The sequence below is a fragment of the Centruroides vittatus genome, unplaced genomic scaffold, assembly GCF_030686945.1.
Source record: "Centruroides vittatus isolate TY-2023 unplaced genomic scaffold, ASM3068694v2 contig_392, whole genome shotgun sequence".
Lineage (NCBI taxonomy): Eukaryota > Metazoa > Arthropoda > Arachnida > Scorpiones > Buthidae > Centruroides > Centruroides vittatus.
In genome coordinates, this window is record NW_027122208.1 from 1,905,787 (window position 1) to 1,931,915 (window position 26,129).

Consider the following 26,129-nt stretch of genomic DNA (forward strand, 5'->3'; position numbering starts at 1 on the left):
TGCTCGTTAATGATGAGAAAAGTAAGCTAATTACGTTTTTAAAGTCCATTTTTATCTCTCAATAATGATAATATTGTTTGCTGGACTATGAACTCAAAGTTGAGTTTTAATTAAACACTTGGCTTTATTTCCATCTTTATTTAGTTGACAATATTGTTTGCTTTAACGAATAAAATCAAAACTTTATATATTAAAATCTTATATAATACCCAATTCAATTAGAGAAGACGGAAATTTTAATAGAAATTTTAATTTTTTTTTTTAAATTGTAATTACAATTTTAGGAAATTCACTTAAATTGCTTTTTTCTCCCCCCTCAAAAATTGAATTAAAAGATAATAACTACAATTTTTATATAAATTGTTTTTAGCTCGTATTGTTTGGAAATAATTTTGATTTTTGTTCTTATTTTATTTGTTATAACGCAATATAAATATACAGCAGAATTCATTGTTCGACAGCTTACGCTTCTGTCCCGTTTAGAGTTATTATTATAATCCGTAATATTGATTGATATTATTGATATATCTGAAAAGTGATCACGAGGATCCCTTGTCGGTCCTCTTTTTTCTCTGTTTCTATCATAGTTTCGTCTATAAAAGAAAAATCTTTCAATTCTGCGATGTGATACAGTTTCCAAACGTGTTTTATGATCTATGAAAAGAAATAGGATTATATACAGATCATAAATCATAAGCATATTTTATGATTTGGCTGCCCATCCTTTTTCCCTTTATTATTGTGCGTTTGAAGCATTGTTATCGGGAAAAATCCCTCTTTCTTTTCTGAAAACATTACGCTTGTCTACACGTTTTATTCTTTTTTAGCAGTTCTTTTAATTTTCTTGACGGTAGTTAATTAATGGTACTCTCTACCATGAAGTTTCCTCCCCCTTTGAATTTTTATTTCTTACAAAGCTAACTGTTGGAAAATTTCCTGTAATAAGACTTGATTCTCGTTGCTTTCTGCAGCAATCTAACTTTTTGTTTTGTCATACTTCTTTATGTCCAATTTCGAGGAATATGTTTTGTGCAGCCCTATATAATACTTAATTTTTATGTTTTCCATATACAACTTTATGATTTTATTATCATTTCGAGAACATTATGACATTCAAACACTATAAATTTATACAGTATAATAAAATTGCATTAAAAATATAGCAGTTATTATAAACATTTCGATGTAATTTTTTTTATATTTTTTTAAGCATAACACTGAAGTAAATACTTTTTATTATACCCAATTGCATACTCGACATAGTCGTCAACGTCACCTAGGTCCCATTTTATGGCTTTCTACAGCTTTATAACGATAATAATCACGATTCTCTAGGTAGAGCCTAGCATTAAACGATAGTAAAAAGTCTCAGAGTTATAATTAAGAAAGTAAAGATTACAGAAAATTGCATTACAGTCGATTCAATTAGATTTTAAGACAATTAAAATGACGATAAGAGTTTGTAGTAGCTGAAAATTTGTTATTGTTTAGTATTTAAATTGCCATTTTTCCCCCGTTGGTCTCTTCTTTGGTGGTAAAGATACGATCATCAGAAATAGATAAGGCTATAAACGGAACCAATCTGGTTTATTTAAGGAGATGAAATCCTCCCCGTATGTAACCGAGTGAAAAGTGGGTTCAGATCCTTTGTATCGTATCTGAGAAAGCTCGAGAGATTAGGGCTAAGCTAAAACGTGGAAAATGTGCAATTCCTTAATTCGTACTACATCTGGCCACGGTTACTCCGATCCGTGCCTGTTGACTGAAAAAGTACAGATTTACTTTACAAAAGAAAATTTCAAAATTCTCTCCTCGTTGTTTTGCGTACGAAAATATACGCGTGAAAAATTCAATTAAGAATTATATAAAAAGTTTTTCTTTATATAATGTATGAAAATTGAATTGAGACTTGCTTCGTCAATGAAAATTCATGCACCAATTCTTTGCACTTCAATACGTTTTAATCATTTACAGAGTAAATGTGACAAAACAATTATTTATCGCGATAAATTCATTTAAAAATTCAGCGATTGGCGTTGTGCTATCTTGGGAGTTTTATTTTTCTTTACGTCAGATCATACGAATACTCGAGAAGAATTTTCTTCTTTGATTTCGGCACAAATTTTATGCTTTCTTCGGCGTTATTTTGATTAGAAAATCGAGATAATTGCTGTTTTTTCCATAATACTTCGTGTGTTTATTTCGCGCTGGCTTTCAGTTTTCCTAAAATTTAATTAGAATTCAATTTAATAAGCCACAGTTCCGTATTAATTAGCTACCGGTATAAGTCCTATATTTCTTTCGGTTAAAAGGGGAAGGCCGCAATAAATCTTTTTTAAAAAACCAAAAAAATGGGCTTTAAGAATGAAGCAAAAAGATAAAATCAGTAATAAAGATGCTGCATGAAATAGGCAAGGCGCAATTTAAAAATGTTGGCAAACAAATTAACATGTCATTAATAAGTGCGGACTTTTACTGTATTGTCGTCCGGGAAAATTTCAATAAATTGTGATGTCAGATACTAGACGGGCGATATTGATTTTTCATTCGGCAACAACAACGTCGGTGCAGACTGTAGGTGACAGCTCCAAATAGAAAATGACTAACACCTCTTTTTTGAAAGTTGAACGATAAAGAATTTACAAAACCATTATTAAAGTAACTAAGCTCTGTGATAGTCCGTTGGCGGTTGGATTCGTTTCACTATTATTATTTTTTTACTTTCTGATCACTTTTCTTCCTTGCAGACAACGAACTCGATGACTTCGACTTCAATTTCGTGAGATTCAAACCCGAACGAATTGACGCCTTATGTAAAAGAACTAAATTTACCAGAAATGAATTGAAGTTGATGTATCAAGGTTTCAAACAGGTATTATTTATTATTTACTACTCGTACACTTGCCATTTTTCGTTTTTTTACTTTACTTTCGTCCATACTTCTTAATGGCACCAGAAAGAAAACTGACACTCCGGTTAAGAATTTGCTGTTAATACTCTTATCTTGACAAATAGATGCTCCTATAGAACATTTCCTCTAATCGATGAAGGAGCGAGTGAAGATAATGGCGATTTTTTCCGCTTCTGTGGCTTATTACACCGAGTATTAACATCGAGATAATTTTTAAAAGGAACCATTTTCTTAATTCGAGGATACTTTGCCGCTGGAGCATAAAGCGAAAATTCGGACGGTTTTAATCTACGCTGTATCGATTATTTATTTAAAAAAGTTTCTTCGAATATTGATCTACATATTTACTTTTCTATAAAAAAGCGCACTTAAACACTCTTGGACAGTGGTGCGTTGTAGTTTCGTGGGGCCCAGGAAAATTCGAATTAGGGGCCTTAAGTAGTGTTGACTTCAGACGTTTTTCTTCTGGAGGAATATTTCCTTATAGAAGATTGGTTTGGGCCCGCATGTTGGTAGGGCCTGTAGGCAATTTCTCTTTTTGCCCGTAGGATAACACGCCACTGCTCTCGGATAGTTCTAAATTTATCCAAACTCCCTCAACTGGACTACACCGATTACAACATTGTTTCGGATTTTACGGATCGTGCACATAATTACTAAACATTTTAACGTATGTATAATATTATTATACGCAAAATACATGCAAACCTATGAATAATATTCGAAATTTTGATTTCCCCGTATTTACGCCAATGGTAATATTGATTATAATTGGTAATGTTGTTATTATTCACGTTTCTCGTTGAGGAAATAGAAAAGTAGAATTATGCGACGGAATCGAGTGACGATATAAACGAGAATAATAATAATTATACACGGAAGTTGGGCTAATTGTAAGTCTTATATTGATTAAAAACTTGCTTACATCGGGGTCATAAAGTAAAATTCCGATTTTAATAGTTTTTATTTGCTGAATTTCATGTTTAAATCGCCCATTTTTTCTTGAGGATTATAGTTTTGTATATTTAAATACGCCAAGTGAAGTGCTTAAGTAAATGCTGGAAAGTTATTTATATCTACACCTATCCCTCGATTTACACGGAAGATAGGTTCCCGAGAAAAACGTGTAAATCGAATTTGTATCTTTTTGAATGTAAAACCGTGTAAATCGAAAAGTATGCAAAAAAACGCATAATTTCGTTGTTTATTAATTATGAATTTTTTTCAATTTTTTAAAGGTACATAAATCAAACAAAAATATTGAAAGGCAGAGAAAAATATATATTCTTTTATTAATTAAACACAAAGTACAAAGGAACAAAAAATAAAATCTGAAAGATTCATAAAAATGTAATGTAATTGTGTAATGTAACGTAATGTAATGTAAAAAATGTAATTAAAAATAATGTAATCGTTTGTTACTTATGAATATGAAAAATTAAAATTTTCTGGTTTAAAACTATGTGCAACGAATGCAACTTCGTGCGTATGGGGGAGTACCCTATATCGGTTTATCGGTTGCTATTTGACGGATTGAAATAAAACTGTCACCTAGTATCCTAAATATCAACTACAACATATAATTAAGGTGGATTGGAATATAAATGTGGATTAGAGTTAAAAATTGTTTCTTTTCATCACAGCCAGTTTATTTTCTACATTTATTTTTTAAACCGTGTAAAAAAGTACCGTGTAAAACGAGGGATAGGTGTATTTTATTTAAATGAATGGAATTCGCTTTTGATTCTAATTAAAAGGAAACAAAATTGTAAATAAAGGGTATTAAAAAACGAAAGTAGAATTCACGCTAATATACATTTTGTAATGAATTAGTATACAATATGAATGTTTGTAAATGTAATTAGAAAAGAATTTTGGATTTGGAAAGTGAATTAAAATAAAATGTGCATTTGTTTTAGTTGATTCCGAGAGGAATGTGCATTTTCAAAAGCGAATTGTCTATAAATCATTCTTAAATCAATACGAGTAATGCAGCAAAAGCGAAGACTTTATTATAATCGAATCCGAATTGAGTCTTTACATATTTGATTTATTTCAGGCGTGTCCGACTGGAATTGTCAACGAGAACGCTTTTAAAGATATTTACGCATCCTTCTTCCCTCAGGGTGGTAAGTTTCGACTCAATTTAATTATTCCGACGCAGAAATAATCTTTCTTTCAGAAATCGATTGGCCAACCTAGTTTTATTATTATTTTATCCGCTGTATGTGTTATATAAAGCAATTATTTTTGCTTTATTATAGTCGAATGCTAATAACGGTAATGCTTTATTCGTTAAAATTTTTCCAAATATATTCTTTAGCTATTTCATTTTAAACTGGATGGCATCCAGTTTCGCTGCAAAATTCAGCAGTAATTTATTTATTAAAATCTTTATCGGTTTTACTGTTTTAAAGGTAATAAAATTAATTTAGTCTTTTATTAATCATTCTTTCTTTTACAGATGCTTCTTTATACGCCCATTACGTGTTTAAACTCATCGATCAGGAACATAATGGTACAATTAATTTTCAGGTTAATACTCCATATATATACTCGTATATATATAAATATACTTTTATCTTTGTCTTTAATGTTATTTGTGTGCATGCTGTATTGTTAAATCACGATAACATTTGATTGATAACACTAAAAACTAGTTCAAAGTGTTAGAAACATTAAAGACTTATTATATGTGGCACTTTACTGGAGGCAAATGCGCGATAAGTAGTGCTTTTCTCACAGTAGGGTTTGCAGATAATGGGCTATTTCTCTTAATATGGCGCTAAAAGCAAACGGTTTTTCAAAATATAAATTTAAAGTAAAATGTTGCGGTTTACAATGAGATTAAGGCGAAAGTTTTTGTAAAAAATTTGAGGGGAGTTGGGTACATCGGATATGTGATGAGAATACATTTCAAATTGTTCTTCGAAGAATTTAATTAGATAAATCCTAAGTAGCTTTGATCTTTTATAATTTCTTTCTCGTTAATTCACGAAACACAACAATCAAATTCACTACATTTAACAGCGATCGAGTTAAAATTCAAATGGCTGCACATCCAGGAAATCTTTTAATTGAATCGTATTCGTTCCAAGAACGCTTCGCCGCTAAATTGGATAAAAGTGGCAATTTCTGCAGACAGTTTCCTAGTTACAATTACGGCTTCGACCAATCGATTCTGGTCTTTTCAATTTTTAATTTCTTCATTGCTTTCTGAAAATATCTACTCAATTTTTTCCTGTTCTCGCTCTTCTTTTTCGAAGTAACCGCGGACAATGACAGATTTTTATTTAATCAAGATATTAGACGTCTCCTCAAAACACACCAGATGAGGAAAAGAAAGGCAGAGTAAACGATACGTGTTTTCTGGCTGAAAGTCAACGTACATTTAGAGGTAAACATGGAATCGATAATCTCACCAGAAGCGGTTATTTCTAGTCTCATATAAAAAAAATAACAAATCGAAACAAACATCTTTGTCTGTAAACAACTTCACGTCATGAACAAAGATCCTCGCATTCTTCTCTATTATCCAGCAGCATGTATTTTCGTCACGTATCGCGCCACATCTGCCACATTTTTTCCCTCCCTCGATTTAAAGATTACGCGAATAATTTACTTTTATGACTAATTTCGATTGAATACTACTCTAGTGACAGAGTGTCGTGCCGTTTTTTTTCTTAATGCAGGATTTTGTAATTGGATTATCTACCATATCCCGTGGTACCGACCTGGAGAAACTTCAGTGGACTTTTAACCTGTACGATATAAACGGGGATGGAAAAATCACTAAAGAGGAAATGTACGAGATAACGACGGCGATATATCTTATGTTGGGACAATTTACTGAACCTACTGTAGAAGAGGATACGTCAAAGGATCATGCCGATCGCGTCTTCCAGGTAAGAAATGTACAGTACTGTAATTTATACGTGCATTTCTCGATATCGAATCTCCCACTGTAATATATAACATAATAAAAGCAGAAAAGAAAAGGTATTAAGTGTAGCCATCGCGTAATAAATTTAAATTAGTACGTAGTTCTCTTGGAAGAGTAGACAGTTTGGAGGAGTAAGAGCGGGAGAGATATCTTCTTGAATACTTTTCTTGAATAGTAGAACATGTTCACATACTTTTTTCGTCTGCAATATGTTTGCATTCGATTAACAAAAACGTAAAAATATTTTAATGCCAGCTCGCCTGTTTGGCATCTTTTCTCAGAGGCCATCTCACCCTTCTTATTCCTATTATTGAAATAGTTAAAAATATCTAATGCTATATTTATAAATCCTTTCGTGAACAGAAACTGGATCTCAACAACGATGGAGTAGTGACATTTGACGAATTTGTGGATATTTGTTTAAGGGTATAAATCTGAATTTATATGTAAATGGTTTCCTTTTTACTGTTGATACTATTAAAGTTAATTGCTTATAAAATTAGTAATTAGGCTATTGATTTACTTTATCGGCTCAGATTGTGTAACATGATTCATCATTCTCTATTACAGGACGACAACTTGATTAAATCTATGAATTTATTAGATACGGTCATGTAAAAATCGCTAACCTCAGTTCACCCAAGGACTTTTTTAAAAAAATATGGATCAAATTCGTCCGCCCCTGTTTTGTTTTTCGTTCTCTACTTCTGTGTTTGACTGTATTGTGGAATGGCTGAAATACACTAGCCGTCCTGTACTACGTTGTGTCATCACTACCCAAGTGCCAACACACCCTCACCCCCCAGAATCACTAACTAATCTATCTGAACTGTTGCTCACTACATGTCTTTCGGTATTAGTCGATAACATTCATGGCTTTCATGAATAACTCTATTCCTAAAAGAAGTCTAAATTGAGCATTCCATACTGAAAAAGTCAGTATCACTAACAGTTAAAAAACTTATGTTGGACCAGCAAATATTCGACGCATGGACGGCAAGAGTGGCGAAAATAAAAAGCTCCAGGACCTGTTTTATCTGGAATTTGCCTCTCTCTAGGCCGGAATAATCAAAAATGTGAATTTATCTGTGTGACGACGAACCTGTAATTTCCCTCCTTTTCAGTGCTACTCTCGTATTTCCTACGCCAAAGGGTCCAGAAAGACGATGCCACGTATTTTAATGGACGTAACTAATGGCCTAATTTAAAATATATCAAACAATTAGTTTAAGAAAAACTAAACAACGATAATCATCATATCTTCTGTGTGGTCCACACTATTTTAGAACTATTTTAGCCGAAAAAATAAGAATTTTAGTCAAGAGAGCGAGAAAGAAAATTACAAATTTTAGAATGTATATAGACAAAGAAAATATATATATTTAACTGAAATATATATATATATATATATAAAGATTTCTTCAATATAAAAATTCAACATATTTTATATGATATCTGCTCAATTAACTTCTAGCTATTAATAGTAGTTAGATTTATAGATTTATAATAAAAGAAGAATCATTTCCCTCATTATCTCTATGGCTGTTTTGAGTATGCATGTTTGATCCAAGTGGTAGCTCTTCTCTAATTATTTAGCATGAAAATATATGTATATTATGTTCATGAATGGTCAATAAAGCACTGATTTTTATCGATTTGTTTTCATTGTCGTCGACACGAGATATTAACGTTACGAGCATTTTACTCCTGCCTGGACATACAAAAATTGATTTTTATAACCTTTAGCAGGCGTTGAAATTTAGGGAAACAAGATTTTTTTCCATGTGTTTCTGCTGCTAAGATGAACAAAAACTTCTCCCGTCCTTGAATTATTATTGGACGCTCGAACGATCAACAAAAATTCATTACGTGCTGCTTAACGTCACATTGACGTCAGGCATTACACGTAATCATATTATATCCAGATGTCGTTACCTCGATATAATAGAATTGTGTATAACGCGTAAACAGCGTCTCGGCTTATACATTGTTCCAAAATAAAATAATAATAATAATAATTGCGGAATTTTTTAAAGTATTGCAAGTTAAGTTTTTATTTAAAAAATAATAAAAATAAACGTGTTACGCGTGTTTTAATCCATTAACAAATTAGAGTAACGGAGAAAGAGTAAGCTCATTAGTAAAAGTTGCGTGTTATTAATTCACTTTGTTAATTTTTTCGCTTACAACGAATCAATTGTTTTAGTTAATTTTGGTTCGAAATTGGAGCAATGTAGAATTTGCAGGTGTATATGACATGCCAAATTAAAAATAATAATAATAATACGATTCCGTTAATAACTTTGCTCTAAAAATATCGTTAAAAGAATAATTTCAATTTATTTTAATTGGTTTTTTAGATAGTGTGATAAAGTTAACGTTGTCGAAGTTAAGAAACAAGAGAATAAATATATGCAAATGGCGACTGAAGAAGCACTCAAGTTTAAAGGCCTAGATGATATTTCTAGAAGTTTCTTGGAAATTATTGACCAGTGTTTTGCAAATCACTCACAGCTTAAAAATGGAATAGACTAGGGTGTATCAGAGATGCGAGAAAAGTGCCAGGCATTTAATAAGCGAGCATCGTTTACAATCCAGTTGAATAAATATTTTCTTACCCTGGAAAAATTTAATTTAAAAAATTAATATTTGAGAAGCTCGCTTAACGTTACTGGGTTTTTATGTGTATGATAATATAAACAGCTCAATTCTATGCACAAACACAGAACCTCTGTGCGTACTTTATTCGATAACGTTGTTTCGAGAAAATCCGACCGAAATCGGAAATTCGAGAAGTCAAAGAGAAGTATGGAAAGTCGTCTCGTTTCAGGAAATTTCTTTGGTGGAATGCGAAGTAAGTCGCAAAGTAGAAATTCCGGTGAGTTATTTACTCTTACGAATGGTCCGGAAAGATCAAATAATTGTTCATCAGATTATCCACTATAGGAAAGTGGTTAATCCCTTTGATAGACATCATTTCTCCCTCTATCGATTACATACTTTGAGACGTTTCTTTTCTATTTATTTATTTTTTTGTTTGCTTAGAGCGGATCTCTTTGTGAAGATCCAACTCTCCAGATTAAATATCTTTGGACAAAAGATAATGCTCCATTGAATGGTCAAGAAGATACTTGGATGCGTTGGCGTTCATCTGATAAGGTACGATTCGTGACAAAAAATAAGCTCCTATCTTCAGGTAGAAAGTAAAATGACTACTTTTAACGCTGGAAGAAAAGTGCATCAATCGATGCCAATGAAAGTTTTCTTTATAAATTCCAACATTTCCATTCATTTCAATGTTTCTCTCTCTCTCTCTTGCGCCAAAGAAAAAAATTTAAATTTAATAAATAACTTTTCTATCAAGGATGCATTCGACGAAATTGGAGAAAAACATGGTAAACAAGATCGATTTAATAAATTCTCTTATGCTTTAAAGAAAACTGAAGAAGAATTCAGCGGAGATTATTTGTTATCAAAAGGATTTTCAGTAAAGACTCATACATTTACAAACGATTACTCCGCTTGCCTGGCTTCGGTGGCACAGGTACGTAAAGTGTTAAATATTGATGGAGCCGCAGTTTAAAGTTCTGAAACTAAATAGTAAATTAGTTGCAAAGTTGAATTTTTATCGTTTATCAATGTTTATAACCGACGTTGCAAACCGTAACCCGCATCGCTTACTACCCGTTAATAATGTTACCGAAAGGGAATTTAAAAATTTTTTAACTGTAATTACCATAAAAATAATAATATTTGAAAAACAAAGTTGATTTATTGCAGGAAGAACACAAAACAATCGATTTATTTAACGAAGAAAGCTTCCAAGAGATAATGGAAATATTTGAATGGCTAACTCACGACCAGGGAGGGCATTAGCGAATCGAAACTGCCCTCATTTATTATAGAATCCGAGAAGAGCAACAAATGCAACTTAAAAAATTACTCGAACCAAGAAAGAACGAATGCTATCGAATCCAATATCTTCACGGGATGCTAACTGTCCAACAACGCACTTGGCCGCGAGAGGAATAATATCAAGTGGATTCAGAAAAATATCAAATATTCAAAAGTGAGAGTGGTTTTATTATATCTTTTTTATCATTTTGGCAAGAATTTTAAATAAATATTTAAAGAAAAACTTTCTTTTTACCATCTTACAAAGCGTGCGATGGTCACTTCATTTCCAAGGTTTACCAGCAGAATCATGAAAAGTCTAAGGAAATGGAGTGTAAATATAGAAAAAATTTAAAATTCTGTTCGGAAATTAAGATTTTATACATAAATATATTTATTAAACAACAAAGAAAATAAAATAAAATAAAAGGTGCATACCACACGAAGCGTAATCACGTCAAGATGAGTGATGCTGCTGCAGGGAGGTTCCTCTTGCGTTACGTTACGTTTGAATGCAGCTTAACAATGCTGACAATGTACAGATTTTATGGATTCCAACCGAATATAAGAGTTAATAGTATGAATTTTATCTGACAGTTGGTTAGAAATTGCGTAACATGACAAATTACTTTAGTTGCAACTATCGGAGAGAGACATTGATGGATTAACTCGTTTAAATATTGAGCGTAGGTCTACGCAATTTATAAGCACATATTAAAAGCGAAACAGAGTGTCGATGAAAAATTTTTAATTAATTTTTAAACACCGAAGAATCAGAAAAGCGTCGATTGAACGCAATTAACACGCGTTTTAATCGTTTACGAATGAAAGAAAAATCATCCTAATGACTAAATATTAATTAACTTTTATTAAGTTGAAAGTTTTAATTAAGTTAAAATTTACAAGTATAATTAACCAATGTTATATACGCTTTAAAGTGGATTGAAATAGAGAGAAAGCGCAATAAATCATTATTTTGCTCACTTTTCCTGTATCATTTTCTTTGCGTTGGGTTTCAATCGCATTTATCATGTGCAAAATTCGCCATTTAGCTTGATCCAGCTGATCTATTCCTCTTAAGTGCTTCCATCTCGATGGTCTATTTCTGAAGCATCTTCTTTAAGATGCAGATAATTATAGATAGAGGCTTAAATCTCTCGAAATTCCTAATTATCTCGTCATATACTTGTTAGAGTTCCTCTATAGATGCCACGACGGCTTCATTAATTTCCCTAATTTTGATTGATTGGGGTTAGCCATTTATTTCTGACATATGGCTTTCACTGTAGTCTTTTTTCTTTTCGGTTAAGGGCTAATTTATCATCCGTAAACGTTTCTTTGTGCCTGGCTGGATGAGTAACACGAGAGGGGAGTTCAACTTTCCGAACCATAAGCTCACATTCTTTATAAGTGCTGAGATCTAACCTAATTTATAAATGTTCCGAGATTAATTGCTCAAGAAACTGATTAAAAATAAAATTAATAGGTTGTGCTAAACACTTTAACATTTTAATTAAACTATATGATAGTAGGCTAACGAGCCACTATCGTATGCTGCAGATAAATCACTTATTAGACGATAACGTGCCGGAGTCTCTACGTTTTTACTAGGAAATGGTTGGAATTTTAGTTATTTCATTATAAAAACATAATTTAATCGTAAGATAATTTATTTTAAGCAAGTTATGCGCTCTTCTAGCATTTTAGCACCGATATAAAAGACGGAAGAATTTCCTTCCCCAAACCTATAAATTATTAAGCTCGTAGCATGTGTGGGAAGCGATACATGCACAAATAGTAAAATAAGTTTCTACCTGCACAATACGGCCTTTATTATATAACCGACAAAATCTTATAAAGGATAGAATTTTTCAAGTTCTTTCGACATAGAATACAAATGCAGCCTATGTTTGGATTAAATTTAAATATTTAAATCCTCATAAGTTCTTTCTTTGCTTTATTCCGGTATTAAGCAAAGATTGAAAAAGTCACGTTGTAAAGTACACTTTTTATGAAAGAATAATAAAACAAAAAAATATAAAAGAGACACGATTTTTTCTAAAGTTAAATTTCACACGCTGCTATTTCTTTGGTGACATTTATTTAAAAAAGGGTCATTGTCCCATTCATCAAGCTTGTTTTTTGTTGGTAAAGAATTAAACAGACAAGACTTTTTAATAGTTTAGTTTAATTCAAGAGTACTTTAAAAAAGGAATTAATTCATTAAAGGAAGTAATAATCTGATGAAAGGGATGCTTTTCTTTCGGCTCCTTTTTAGTATAACCTATAATAATTCTATTAATTTAACTAGTCACAAATTAAAAGTGTTATTAAAGTAACCTGCCTATTGACAAGAATTATAATAATTTATACGGATTTGAGATCTTCGGCATCATTTTTAAATCTCTTCCCCGCTAATAACCTTTTTAAATTGTTTGAAAATACTTCAAAATCCTATCTTAAAATAGAAAATAATTATTTAGTACATTACTTAAATTAATTAATAGCATTTCTTTCTTCGACTGATTAATTAATTCTCAACGATTTTTAAATCCTTATTTTTTATAATAAAAAATTAATTATTTTTTTAATCCTTAATATATAAAAAAAATGTGTGAAAATTTGAATTTTTTCCGATCTCTTTCATGTCTTTTTTATAATTATAGAATCGTTGGCTGAAGTAGAAATTGAAATTCTAAAAGTGTTCTTACATTATAATTAAGTCTTTTGTTTCGTTGGCGGAATTAATGGCTTTTGTGAGAAATGGAAAAAATCAGCATATTAGAGCGTTTTGTCGATGAGGATAACAAGTATGGCGAATGTCATGCTGATTTAACAATTGCATTCGACGTTGACCAAAGAAAAATGCCGAAGCTCCCCTTTGAATAGTTGTGAATGTTGATGAAGACGTTTTGATAAAAATATTTGCACTTAAAGTTTTTTACGTTACAGACGCCAGTAACAAATGATAACAGAATACACAAATGTGTCGCGAATTTATTCAATTTTTATCTTACTTGTTAGTTACAACGTCGACAAAGCTAACGTTCTATCGTTCTACAATGTTTTATTGCTTTATATATATTGAAATAATAATTAATTTTCCTGTTTAAATTTAAACTTTTTAACCTCTTTACAACGGCTAATTAGTCTGTAAGACTTATTATCGGCTGGAAATTTATTTTTTTTATAAACCATTTAGAAAACTTAATTTATAAAACAAAATTTTTTAAAAATAATATATATTTAATAACGTTTAAATTATTTTTCCAGCCTCTACCATTTATTTTTTCACGTATTTTATAACTTCTAACACTCTTCTACCACTCTATGTTATTTATAACTACTAACTACCCCCATATGTTTCTGCAACCTTTAACTCCTTACACGAAGAAAAAACGTATATAAAATGCATTAACCGACTGCTTTTTAAATAATTAAGTCCGACAAATCGATTTTTTATTACGTTAAAAATAATTTACAAGGGGTTTTCATTAAGGAAACCATTAATTAACATTAATATTCTGCCAATGAATAATGATTTACTTACGTAGGACCTTACATAGTTACACTTTCTGAAGAAAATGAGCTTAAGTAACCGTCTATATCCGATGTTCTAAGAGTCATTTTTGAAGAAAATAAGTAATTGCTTTCTTTAGAACTATCATACATCTTCCCTTTCTTCCTGTTTCTTTCTTATGATAAATGAAAATCGATATTTTTCGAATAAGAATGATAATTGCGAGAAAGAAGGATGCATGAAAAGAATCTAAAGAAAAAATTTGATGGAGATTTATCTTAAATGAACCAAATTATTATCCCTTCAAATAAATGCCTTTCACATCACAAATTACCTAAGATAAATACCCACTTAAAAAATTCCTGCGTTAATTCTATTTGACACTTAAATATTATACATTTTAAAAAAAATAAAAATTCAAAATTGCATTAAATGCATTTTTTACTTTTACGAAACGTTAATTAAATTGATTTTTAAAAAATCAGTGAAAAAGATAAGCCAACCAACCGAAATGAATTCTATATTGCTCCATCTGTTGAGAGATTTCCGAAGTAATACGGAATTTAATTCGCCCCTGGATACTTAATTAATGTAATATTATAAAATTGCTAAATATTCGTATTTAAATCGATTTAATGCGTGTGTATTGTGCTAGGCAATTAATGAGTAAATGCAGGCAACGATTGAAAAGTGGAAATAGTCATTACATTGTCAAAATTACAGAAAGTGCATCCACGATGCTAACAGATCTCGACTTCCATTTATAAATCCTTAATTCAAACTGGAATTATAAACCAAATTTAAAACCGAAATATATTTATATATACTGAAGCAGAAAACATTTTTATTTTGCAGAAAATATAGAAAAATAGTTGCATTTATATAGGCTACTCAAATATACAATAGATAAAGGGATATATAATAACTTACTTCTACTTATCTATACTTATAATATTTATAAATATAAAAATTTAACTGTTAAACCTCCAACAACGGCCACTTCTTAGCAGTGCCATTTTAGGATTTTTTTAAATAACAAAAATGAATGCAAAATAACCTCCAAACAACGGCCACGTTTTAATGTTCTCGTCGTGGCCGTTGTTCAGAGGCTTGACTGAATATATATTTATCCAATTTTATAGTAATACTAACACCTGTTTATTTATTATATATATTCTAAAAGGTAGTGTTCAACAGAGCGAGAAAAAAATCCCCTCCGATCCATTTTTAAAAATGTGTAAATTAAAAAAAATAATAAATACAAAAATTTACTCAAACAAAAGAGAAAAAGGAATTTTTAAATAATTAAATCTGATAAATCAACTTTTATTAAATTAAAAACAATTTACAAGGAGTTTCATTAAGGAAATCGTTAATTAACATTAATATTCTGTCAATGAATAATGATTTAATTACGAAAAATTTTACCTTTTGAAAAAAAAATGTGCTGAATAAATGTCTAAAATTAAAAAAAATTACACTAAAACAATAAAAAAGCTTAAAAATATACGTTATTTATTTATTTAAATTATTGATATCAAAAAATAAAGTAAATAGGTAAATAAATAATATAATAATAGAAAGCAATGCCAATTTTTAATAATGTTTACATTTCTAAAGCTTTCAGATCATATATTTGCACAGAATTGTAATTATTTTAAGAATATAGAATCATTGGAACTTAAAAAAGAAATATGCAGTCAAACAAACTTGTAAACAACTGCCACTAATGGTGACATGGTGACATAAAAAATGAGCTTTGTTGGGTAATTATTTGGTATGTATTTTCGACGTCCTTGAAAAAATGGCCGCCATTTAAAGGTGGTCGTCGTTATTGGGGGTTTAACTGTATATATCATTTTAAAACATTCCATTCACTGCTACTTAACAAGATTTTTATGTCTTATTAATATTCAGCGTTAATTAATTAATGAAAGAGACGAGTAGTTCGTGTATAAAATGCAACATGTCTCTGAATAAACAAATTTGAATAATATATTTATTATTTAAAAGTAAACATTTTATTTTTGGTCATGTCAAATAATACAATTCAAGAAAAGTAAATGAAGAAAGAAAGAAATGTAGAAAAGTTGATTATTCATTATCAATAAATGTGGATTATAATCACCAGGAGAAGAACAAAGTTTGTTTATTATAGGCTACTGTTTGGCTAACTACTTCATTCGCTAATTAAATGTCAATAGAATATATAAATTTTCTATTGTTTTCTATGTAAATGCTCCAATAGTTTCTATTGGAGCAAACAGGTTTATTTCTTTGTAAACTCTGAATGTTACCTTGTAAATAAGATTTTATTTTTTCACCGAAAGCCTCTATCTTTATTGTCTTATATCGTTGGTGATGCCTGTAAATACTACTTAGGACTTGTATGCCTTTCAATATGTTGCCCTACTATATCCTTAGAGTGAAGCTGTTACTTTATGTAATTACAACTAATATGTATTTACTTTTACGTGTTCTGTTAACACTTCTCAATAAATATCGTATTTATTTTCCATATTTTTTCATTCATCCTTTCCTCTCAGTACTCTACTGGAACCTTCTCTTCTCTTTTTCATCTCCTCGCTCTTGCTTTTTTCAGTCTAGACCAGGAGTGGCCAACAGTTTTTGCCCCCGGGCCGAATTGAAAAGAAAAATTTTTCACGGGCCGAACGAAATATTAAAATTAAATCATGTTAAATACAAATACTCTGACCGGGGCGGCAGGTCAGGTTTGTTCGAACAGAAGTTCCTGACGCATGCGCAATTCCATTTTACTATGCGAAGAAACGTACTGTACAGTACAAGCAAAAAAAAAATCGACAGGCAGGCGGCGCTGTGCGTCACACGTCAGCGTAGAGTGGCATGGTGGGAAGGCAGGTGAGTTTCAGTGAGTGTGGAGTCTTTCGTTCTTGAAATAGTGTAAATTTATAACAAAAGTTGTAAATCTCTACAATGAATTTTTTTTTAAATGAAGAAGTATCGCGAATCATCCATTCGACCAATTATTGGTAGTTAAGTTATCGCGGGCCACATAAATCCATTACGCAGGCCGCATCCGGCCCGCGGACCGTATGTTGGTCACCCCATAATAATAGTAACTATACTGAATCAACTACACAAATTCTCTTTTTACTCTTTCTCCTTTAATTAACTCCTTTCGTCAATAATTACGTGTATCCCCGACATTGAAAAAATGACTTATAAAAGCTCTGCAAATATTTTCTGATAGTTTATTCACATGACTAGTAAGTAGGCTTATAAGAACAAATTCGTATGCCAGTAAAGACAACAAAAGAAAGTTGACGTAGACAATGCCTCTCTCTCCATCGTCTGCAACAGCGTTTCTCAACCCGGGGGGCGCGGTGATATTAAAGGGGGTCGCGAAACAATAATGAAATCATTTTATGAGAAAAAATCATTTATTATAAACATTTTACTTACAATAAGTACACACGTAAAGAAAAGAAATTAATGTGATGGTTTCATGTGTTTTTCATTTCAAATTTTCTCCATACGTGCATCTATGTTAGAAACACACAAAAGCGAATTGTTTTCGAGTGATAAAAGACGATTCCTGTATTTGGACGAAAAACCCTTTTCACAGAGATAAGACGTGACGAAAGGGATTAATATTTTAAACGCTTCTGTGACTAAATTTCCATATTCGTGTCGACGAGCGAGCCAAAACGTATTTAAATCTTCAGATGTGAATTGCAGTTGTAGCGTTTTGTCGGCAGACATTTCGACGAGCCGGTCGTGAATCTCAACTGGTAACTTAGCAGCGGCAACAACATTTTCATTAAACGGATTCAATATTCATCTTTTCGAAAAATGATTTTTATCTTTCGGGAAATATTTCGTCAATTGAGTTTTTAGCTCACACAAATGCATCTTCGTGCAATCCAAACTGTGATGAATAATAGTGTCTCGTTCATTCAAAGTTTTCTGAATATAATCCGAAGTGAGTGGGAACATATCCAAATTTTTGCTTCGAAGGCGAATAATATCAAGCTAGATATCAAGCTTTTTAATGAACGCGTGAACTTTGTCTGTCATCAATAAAATGCTTTTATCACGTACTTGTAAATTCACATTCGAGTCGTTTAAATGCGAAAATACATCAGCTAAGTAAACTAACGACAACATACACTCGTTATTCTGTAAAAACAATGAGAATGGCGTTTGTTTATCCTGAAAAAATATTAATTCATCTCGCAATTCCAATACCACCTAACTTCTGTATGGAAAAGAAAAGATTTTTTATTGTCGCCCATTTCATCGCATAGTTTATCAAACAGCCCGTTCTGCAGCAGTCGGCTTTTAATAAAATTAACCAACTTTTCAGCTTCGCAAAGAATTTGATTTAGATTTTCCGGCATATTTTTTGTGACAAGAACGCGTCTGTGAAGGAAGGAGTGCATCCATTCCGCCCTTGGTATAAGACGATCTCTTAATATTTTCATTAATCCACTGTTCTTTCCTGTTATCGCCTTTGCATCAACACTACATACTGCAATACATTTTCTCCAATGTACGTTAGTATAGTTTCTCGTAGCTTCATAAAAAACATCAAAAAGACATTGTCCCGTTGCATGACCCCCGTACTGTTTTGCAAAACGTATTTTCTTTGATTGATGTGTCCCTATCGCATTCATACCTCACAAAACATAAGAACTGAGACACGTTTTCTACGTCTGTTGATTCATTAAATTGAATACTAAAAAATTCACACGAACTCGCTTGCCGAATTATCTGATCGCGAATATCGGCAGCCACGTCATCGATTCGCCTCGATATTGTGTCGTTAGAAAGCGGAATGTTTTTCAATTTTTTTGCTTCTTTTACACCTATTAAAACACTGACAGTATCAATTGCAGCAGACAATATGAGGTTTTCGGCCATTGTATGGGGTTTGGACACCTTAGCTACTCTTAATGCTACGAGATAAGATGCTTCGCGTACACTTTTATCAGTTTTTTTTTCATTGGGAATCATCATTTCCCCTTTCGGAATCAGTCTTCCCCGCACCGCTAACGCATAACGGGGCTTTAGGTACTTTATTCATAAAGTCCATACTTCATGATCAAGTTACAATGTTAATATAAAAGAAATTACAAACTACTGAGCTACTCGCTCAGGAAGTTGTTTTACAAGTGAATATGAGCTACTTTGCTCTTTAATATCTTTCTTAGAAAGTCAATGAATTGATTATATGTTTTTTCCTTCTGATTAAATGATAAATTCCACAGGGCCATTGCATCACTTCCTCTTTTGCAGTCAATTCCAGGTAATGCCTTTCTGACTGTCATTGTATGCATTCGTACACAAGGTGATTGAGGGTCACTATCTCCTCTCCACATACACACGTATTCTCACCGTTCAGGTTAAATCTTCTATATTCTCCTAGACCGTCATGCCCAGAGAGACATACCATCGCTTCCCGTTTTATTCTGAACCAATTGAGATGGCAGAGTCTTTACTCTACATTTGGAAGGAATTCGAAGGTCTTACGGCCTTTTGTGCTATTTGTCCACATATCTTGCTACTTTTTTATTGTTTGAGCCCTAAGTGTCTTCTTTCCCCAACATTTCGGGATAGTGTGAAACACCTTATCATTCTCGTTTGTCGCCTCTTTAGCCAGTTGATCGGCTCTTTCATTTCCTATAATACCAGTGTGCGCTCTGACCCGTTTGAATTGAATTTTCTCAATCAAACCATTATCCCTTAACTTAGTCTGTATCCTGAACACTTGCTGATGTGTGGATCTCCTATCAGTTAGGGCTTGTAGAACACTCCGACTGTCCTTATCAGAGCCGTAACTAGGATTTTGGACGCCTATGGCCAAAAATAAAAATTGCAACTTTTTAATATTTGTTATTAGAAAATTATCTAATGACATTCTGTTTTTCAACTATGTATACGGTAAATAATTTAAAATATATCTTTATAAGTAACTTTTTTTGACTATCATGGATTTCACTTTGTTACACAGGCAAATGACTGCAACATATAAACGGCTGCTTATCAACATTGTTATGAAGTTAATAATATCACTTTTAACTGCCAAAATTAAATAAATACAGTATTTAACCCTTTATTGGTACGTTACTGGTAACAAAACAAAAATAATTACTACTTAGTAATAAACATAAAAAGTAAAAGTTTATAATTAACATATCAGATTGATGAACGTTGACAATATTAATTAATATCTTTTGAATAACAATCACAAAATAAACTTAAACAAGATAAACTTTTCTCGCCTTCAGATTTGCAAATTCATGTGTAATGTCCTCAAAATCGGTTTCTTTAAAAATATCATTTTCTATAGATAATAAATTTAAACTACTCGATCTGTCTTGGGACATTGTAGAACGTAAATAGTTCTTAATGATTTTTAATCTACAGAAACTTCTCTCGCCTTAAGCGACAGTCACGGGCAGAGTAAGCATTAGCCTTAATGCAATACCGATGTCGGGATAAGACTGACAGAGATCCCATTTGACCATTCCCTCTAATATTTGTAAATGGTGTAAAGATGTCAAATTTTTAAATATTATTTTTGCTTGACTTTGAAAACATCTAATTGCGCTATATACAATGCAACGATCGGCTACAGCTTTTTAAAATCTACTAATGGCGTGGTAACCAAATTTTTCCATTTAAAAAATCAAAAATCGATGATATCGATCACCTAGTTGGGATATATCATAATATTGTTAACTTCATAAAACAAATGTTTTAATTCATTCTGCTTGAAAGTATTGTTCCTTCTTCTGTTTCTCCAGGTAACAGTTTTCTTCTGCGTTTTCGCTTCATCTTGGGTATTGAGTCAATTCCCAACTCTTCGCATTGTTGTTTGCATTCCAACATGATAACATCACACCGATTATTTCTAAAATGTTGGAAAAAGATACTAGTCCATTTAATAATTCAGAAGAGCGAAAAGTGTCTTGTGATTTATTCTGTAACTGGTTATTTACAACATTTATTTTGGCTACAATGTTTTTCCACATAATTAACATAAAAATAAAATTGTATGATTCAATATGTCCAATAACAATTCTAGCTATAGCGACACCATCTCCAAATGAAGAATATTCCGATATTTCTTTAAGGACTTCTATAACTTCGTTAATTTGATATTTTAAATGACTTGTGGCTATTGAATAGAACTCCCCGTGGAATTTCGGGATTTTGAGTATATATCTGAACTCGGGGAACCGAGACGAGTTCGACGATAACCTACTTTTGGACCGTAGACGAAAAATAAGAAAGTTATCATATTTACGATTTCTTGCCTTTAACAATGCATTCTACGAGGATACCGTTGAACTGGTCTCGGCCCCTTGTGTTCAAATATATAATAAAAGTCCCGAAATTTCATGGTGTGTGATCTATTCAACTTCCATCTACTGAACGTGATTTTAGAGCACCGTCTCGTGTCGCTACGTCCTTTAAGTGTTGTCTTTAGTAATGTTGTAATTTTTTCCCATCTTCGGGTAGAAGAAGCAAAAAATTAAACAATTTCCGGATTATTCCAAAAAAATGAAACCATCTCCACGGTCGTGCTTGCTGCGTGCACTCCAATTAAATTAAGCGAATGCACGGCACAAGGAACAAATTTGGCAAGATCGTGTAATCGTGCTATACGCGCTTGCATGCCATTATATCAATATATTCCGGCCATGTTTGCTCCGTTATCGTATCCTTGCCCTCTTATGTTTTTAAAATCCAAACCATCATTTTTTAACTTATCCAAAACTTCAATTTCGAGTCCTTTTCCCGTTTTACAGTTTGATAGTACAAAATCAACAAATCTCTCTTCGATAGTTACCACTTCATTTTCAATTTTGACATATCTGATAATCTGGCATACTTGTTCTTTATGAGATATATAAGGAGTACTATCAATTATTATGCTAAAATATTTTGCTGTCTTTATATTATTTATAATTTTGTTTCGAACTTTAGATGCTAGTAAAGAAATAAATTCGTTTTAGATTTTTGTACTTAAATACGATACTTGGCCTTTTGTTCTTTCATTAATAGCGCAATGCGCATGCGATGTAAACACCGAACCTATCGTAACAATATAGATAAATACGTGCGGTCGTATTTACTGCAAAGAGGTTCTCGGAAGTGAACTATTGTTGATAAAATATCATATTCATATTTATACATTTCAATTTGTTATAATTGTTAACAAATTGAAATATATAAATTTTCCTCTTTTCCTCTTTTCTTTTATTAACAATAAAATTGTTAACTAGTTAAGTAACGCTGTATCAGCGTGTAGTCGGAACGAAGCTGCTCGCACCTTTATTTTCTAGATTATAAGAGAAAAAATCATTCGTTCTCAACAATATATTTGATTTAAATTAGATCATTTAAAGGTACAAATATAAGGTCAGAATAAGCCATTAATTAATTGTTATGCCAACGTCTCACGAAATTTTGTCTTTCACTATGGGCCTTGGACTTACAGATTGACTCGTAGCCATCTTTATTGTAACTCTCTAAAAGTACTGAGTCAGTTATTTTTTTCACTCGACTCAATGTAACATAGGTAAAACCGATAGCTGTCTCTTTTTCCCTATATCTATTTTGATTTTTGGAAGAGTTGTTTGGAAGACCCTGTGATTTATGTATAGTCATCGAGTATGCTAAGGTAAGGGGAAACTGTCTACGAGATAGCAATATACTGCCATCGTTCGAAGAGCGTGTTATGGGGATTATTGGAAACAGATTACCATAGATGAAAGGTCCCCGATAGTTATCGAATCCCACTAAAATAAAGAGGAAGAGCTGGAGGGCGAGCATTAGGAGCATATATAATGTAGTTCCTAGTGAACCATTGACGACACCTCCTTGCACCCGTAAGTTGACTCTCGGCATGATTCTGGCATTAACTGAGAGATTCAAATACTTGGAGAGACGAAGAGCTAAGTCATCTTTGGACGAAGGCGGGGCAATGTCTGCAGTGTTTTCGGATGCTATATAAGCGAGAGGGCATCCAGTCGACTGCGAGTAGTCTTCGTTGCTTTGTTTAACTCTCTCGTTTGTTGGATATAGCTCTACTGCCGTTTGGAACTGATCGAGTTCATCTCTGGATAAATAGGCTTCTTGTCGTCAGAATGTTCAGATCTGTATCAGAGAAATCACCCGAAGCAAGATGACGTAAGACATCTGTGAAGGAACTATCTGCGCTATTTTGTCTATGAGAATTACTAAGTTCAGTGAACTTCTCAAAAGAATCAAATGGGAATGTAATGTAATGTCCCAACAAGACTCGAGTGTTTTTACAATGTAATGTCCCAACAAAGTAGGGACTACTTTGTTGGGACATTACATTGTAAAAACACATCGAGTAGAGAGGAATATCTGTAACAGGAGGAAGCTGAAGAAAATCACCAAACAAATAGATAAAGAATCCACCAAACGGCTCATTTTTCTCGAGGTTTATCTCCCTCAATCTTCTCTCGATCATGTAAAGCATTCTTACACTAATCGCTGACATTTCATCGATGATGACGAATTTGAGCGACTTCATCTCAATCTGGAATCTCTGTGCAGCTTCTCCATTTAGAGATCGAAATTTCGTACTAACGATAAGAAGACGAAGGAGAGAATGGATCGTAAAGCCATCAATATTGATCCGCTGCTCCACGTTTTAAAAAGAAAATTTTTTTTAAACTTATTATTCTATAAAGATTCTTTATATTTGTTGTTGTGTATCTAGGAAGCGATAACATTTACTTTTCAAAATACCGTTTTAATGCTTGTCATATTTTCCGACCACTAGATGACGCTTCTACACGTGCATGCAGGACACTTGACTTCATGCATTCCTTGTCAACATTATAACTCTAGAATGAGTTGTCCGATCTTGATGAGATTTTCTAGCACAACTCATCATCTCTCATGGATGAACTGATTAAAATTTCAACTCTCAAAATGATCCATTTTTGTAGAACTGGAGATAAGGGTCAAATCGCGTTTTTCTTCAGTATGGATCGTTATTGAGAGTTGAAATTTTAACCAGTTCATCCATGAGAGATGGCGAGTTGTGCTAGAAAATTTCATCAAGATCGGACAACTCATTCTAGAGTTATAATGTTGACAAGGAATGCATGAAGTCAAGTATTAGTCGTCACTTCGTTCCGACAATAAAAGGAAAGAGAAAAAGAAGAAGACCAAAGATGCATTGGAAAGAAGACTTGAACCAGAGGGGACTTAAGAGAGAAGAAGCTCTTGATAGGGAAAAATGGAAGAAACGCATTAGAGAAGGAAACGCCGATCCCATATAAACATGGAAAATGGCGAGGATAAAGAAAGAAAGAATTTATATATTTCAATAACAATAAAAATGGCGGTTTATTTTTGAAATATATGTTCGTAGAAATTACACATCATAAATACTATATAAATATAAATATAAAAGTTTCTTGTGTGTTATTAATTTCGAATACGTATTATTCTAAAACCTTCTCGTTGGCGCCTTTATTAAATCGGCGCCTATGGCGGGGGCGACATTGGCCATACCGTAGTTACGGCTCTGACAGAGGGTACAGTATGCTTTTTATATGAGAGTATCTGCGTTTACAAATTAATAGAATTTTTACTTTTTATACATATTATTATGCTATAAACTAGGAAACTGTTTAATAAATAAGACATGCTGCAGAAAGGATAATAAAGGATAGTCAGTCATTGTAACTAATGTATTATTGAAACTTTTATTCATTTAGATAATTAATTTTATCAAGAAACATTTCTTCACAGGAAAATTGTCGATATTTCATGTAAATATAAGTAAATTTAATTATATTTTTGATAAAAAAAAACATTTTTTTCCCACGCATGGCTTCTTTTCCCTCCCTCTTACCCTTATACTTGGAACATTTCATTTCATAATTTGATGTAATAATAACGTTTAAAATGACTTCTAAGTAAAATAATAATACTTAGAGTAGGTTAATATATATTGTCATGGGTCTCAGGTGTATTCAAAATAAAGTAATAATGGATATAGTAATACTTTGTCACATGCTCCATGTGTTAAAGTTTGCAGCTGTAATTGAAGATAATATATAAGGAAACAAAATGTTTATATTATCAATAGTTATAAAAGATATCTTATTTTCACGTAGAAAAACAAAATAAGACAGAAGAAACAGACAATCACACGGTATGTCTATCCAGGACATTCTATATTTCATTTCCAATTTCTAATATCGACATACATGAATACTTTTATGTGTGAATGTTATATTTCGATACTTTTTATCTTTATTCACTAAGAACATCTTAACATCAACTTTTGACCAACATAAAACAGTCGAAGTAGGAACAGGCTGAAAATGACAACGAATTATAAGCTGTTTTCTGGGGATGTAAGCTTATTTGTCCCATCTTTGATATAATTCGTTGTTTTCTGTATTTACACTCAATTTACGTAAAAATTATTGTATTGTGCTGTTTATATTTAATAGGTTATCTATCTTTGTTTCTGTTTACTAAATTGAATTTTACAGTAAAATACTCGGAAACTCTAAATTATAAAAGCCACACAAATTAAATGGCTTAATTTTTACAATATCAACTTAAAATGGATAAAAGCATTATTAAATAATTATTATTTATTCGTGTATATCGACTTCTTTCGAAGAAATAATCATTTATTGTACAGTTTATGTAAACTGAAAAATTAAATTTTAAACATATTTCTTCATATTTCTTGGTGAACACGTGACTGAAAGCTATTTTTATCTTGGCAGGAGATTTCTCAGTGAGCTATCTGATATCTAATTTGCATATTTGTAATAATATTTGTGATAATCTTTATTAAACAGATC

General features: G+C 32.0%; 1 protein-coding gene and 1 long non-coding RNA gene across 3 annotated transcripts in view; both read left to right on the forward strand.

Annotated features, from left to right (window-relative positions):
• The window catches only part of LOC136975990 (A-type potassium channel modulatory protein KCNIP1-like), a 37,581-nt gene extending 29,088 nt beyond the window's left edge, over window positions 1-8,493 (forward strand). For both annotated transcript variants that reach the window (XM_067271190.1, XM_067271189.1), the window contains exons 3-8: window positions 2,748-2,872; window positions 4,971-5,040; window positions 5,376-5,446; window positions 6,604-6,816; window positions 7,218-7,280; window positions 7,425-8,493. In XM_067271190.1, coding sequence (XP_067127291.1) covers window positions 2,748-2,872; window positions 4,971-5,040; window positions 5,376-5,446; window positions 6,604-6,816; window positions 7,218-7,280; window positions 7,425-7,472 — 590 coding nt within the window. In that variant the 3' untranslated portion in view covers window positions 7,473-8,493. The remainder of the gene's footprint in view (window positions 1-2,747; window positions 2,873-4,970; window positions 5,041-5,375; window positions 5,447-6,603; window positions 6,817-7,217; window positions 7,281-7,424) is intronic.
• Window positions 8,494-9,670: 1,177 nt separating this feature from the next.
• LOC136976042 (uncharacterized) lies at window positions 9,671-10,244 on the forward strand. The gene is made up of 3 exons (XR_010880869.1): window positions 9,671-9,732; window positions 9,900-10,013; window positions 10,219-10,244. It is a non-coding gene; the product is annotated as an uncharacterized lncRNA (long non-coding RNA).
• Window positions 10,245-26,129: the final 15,885 nt, after the last annotated feature.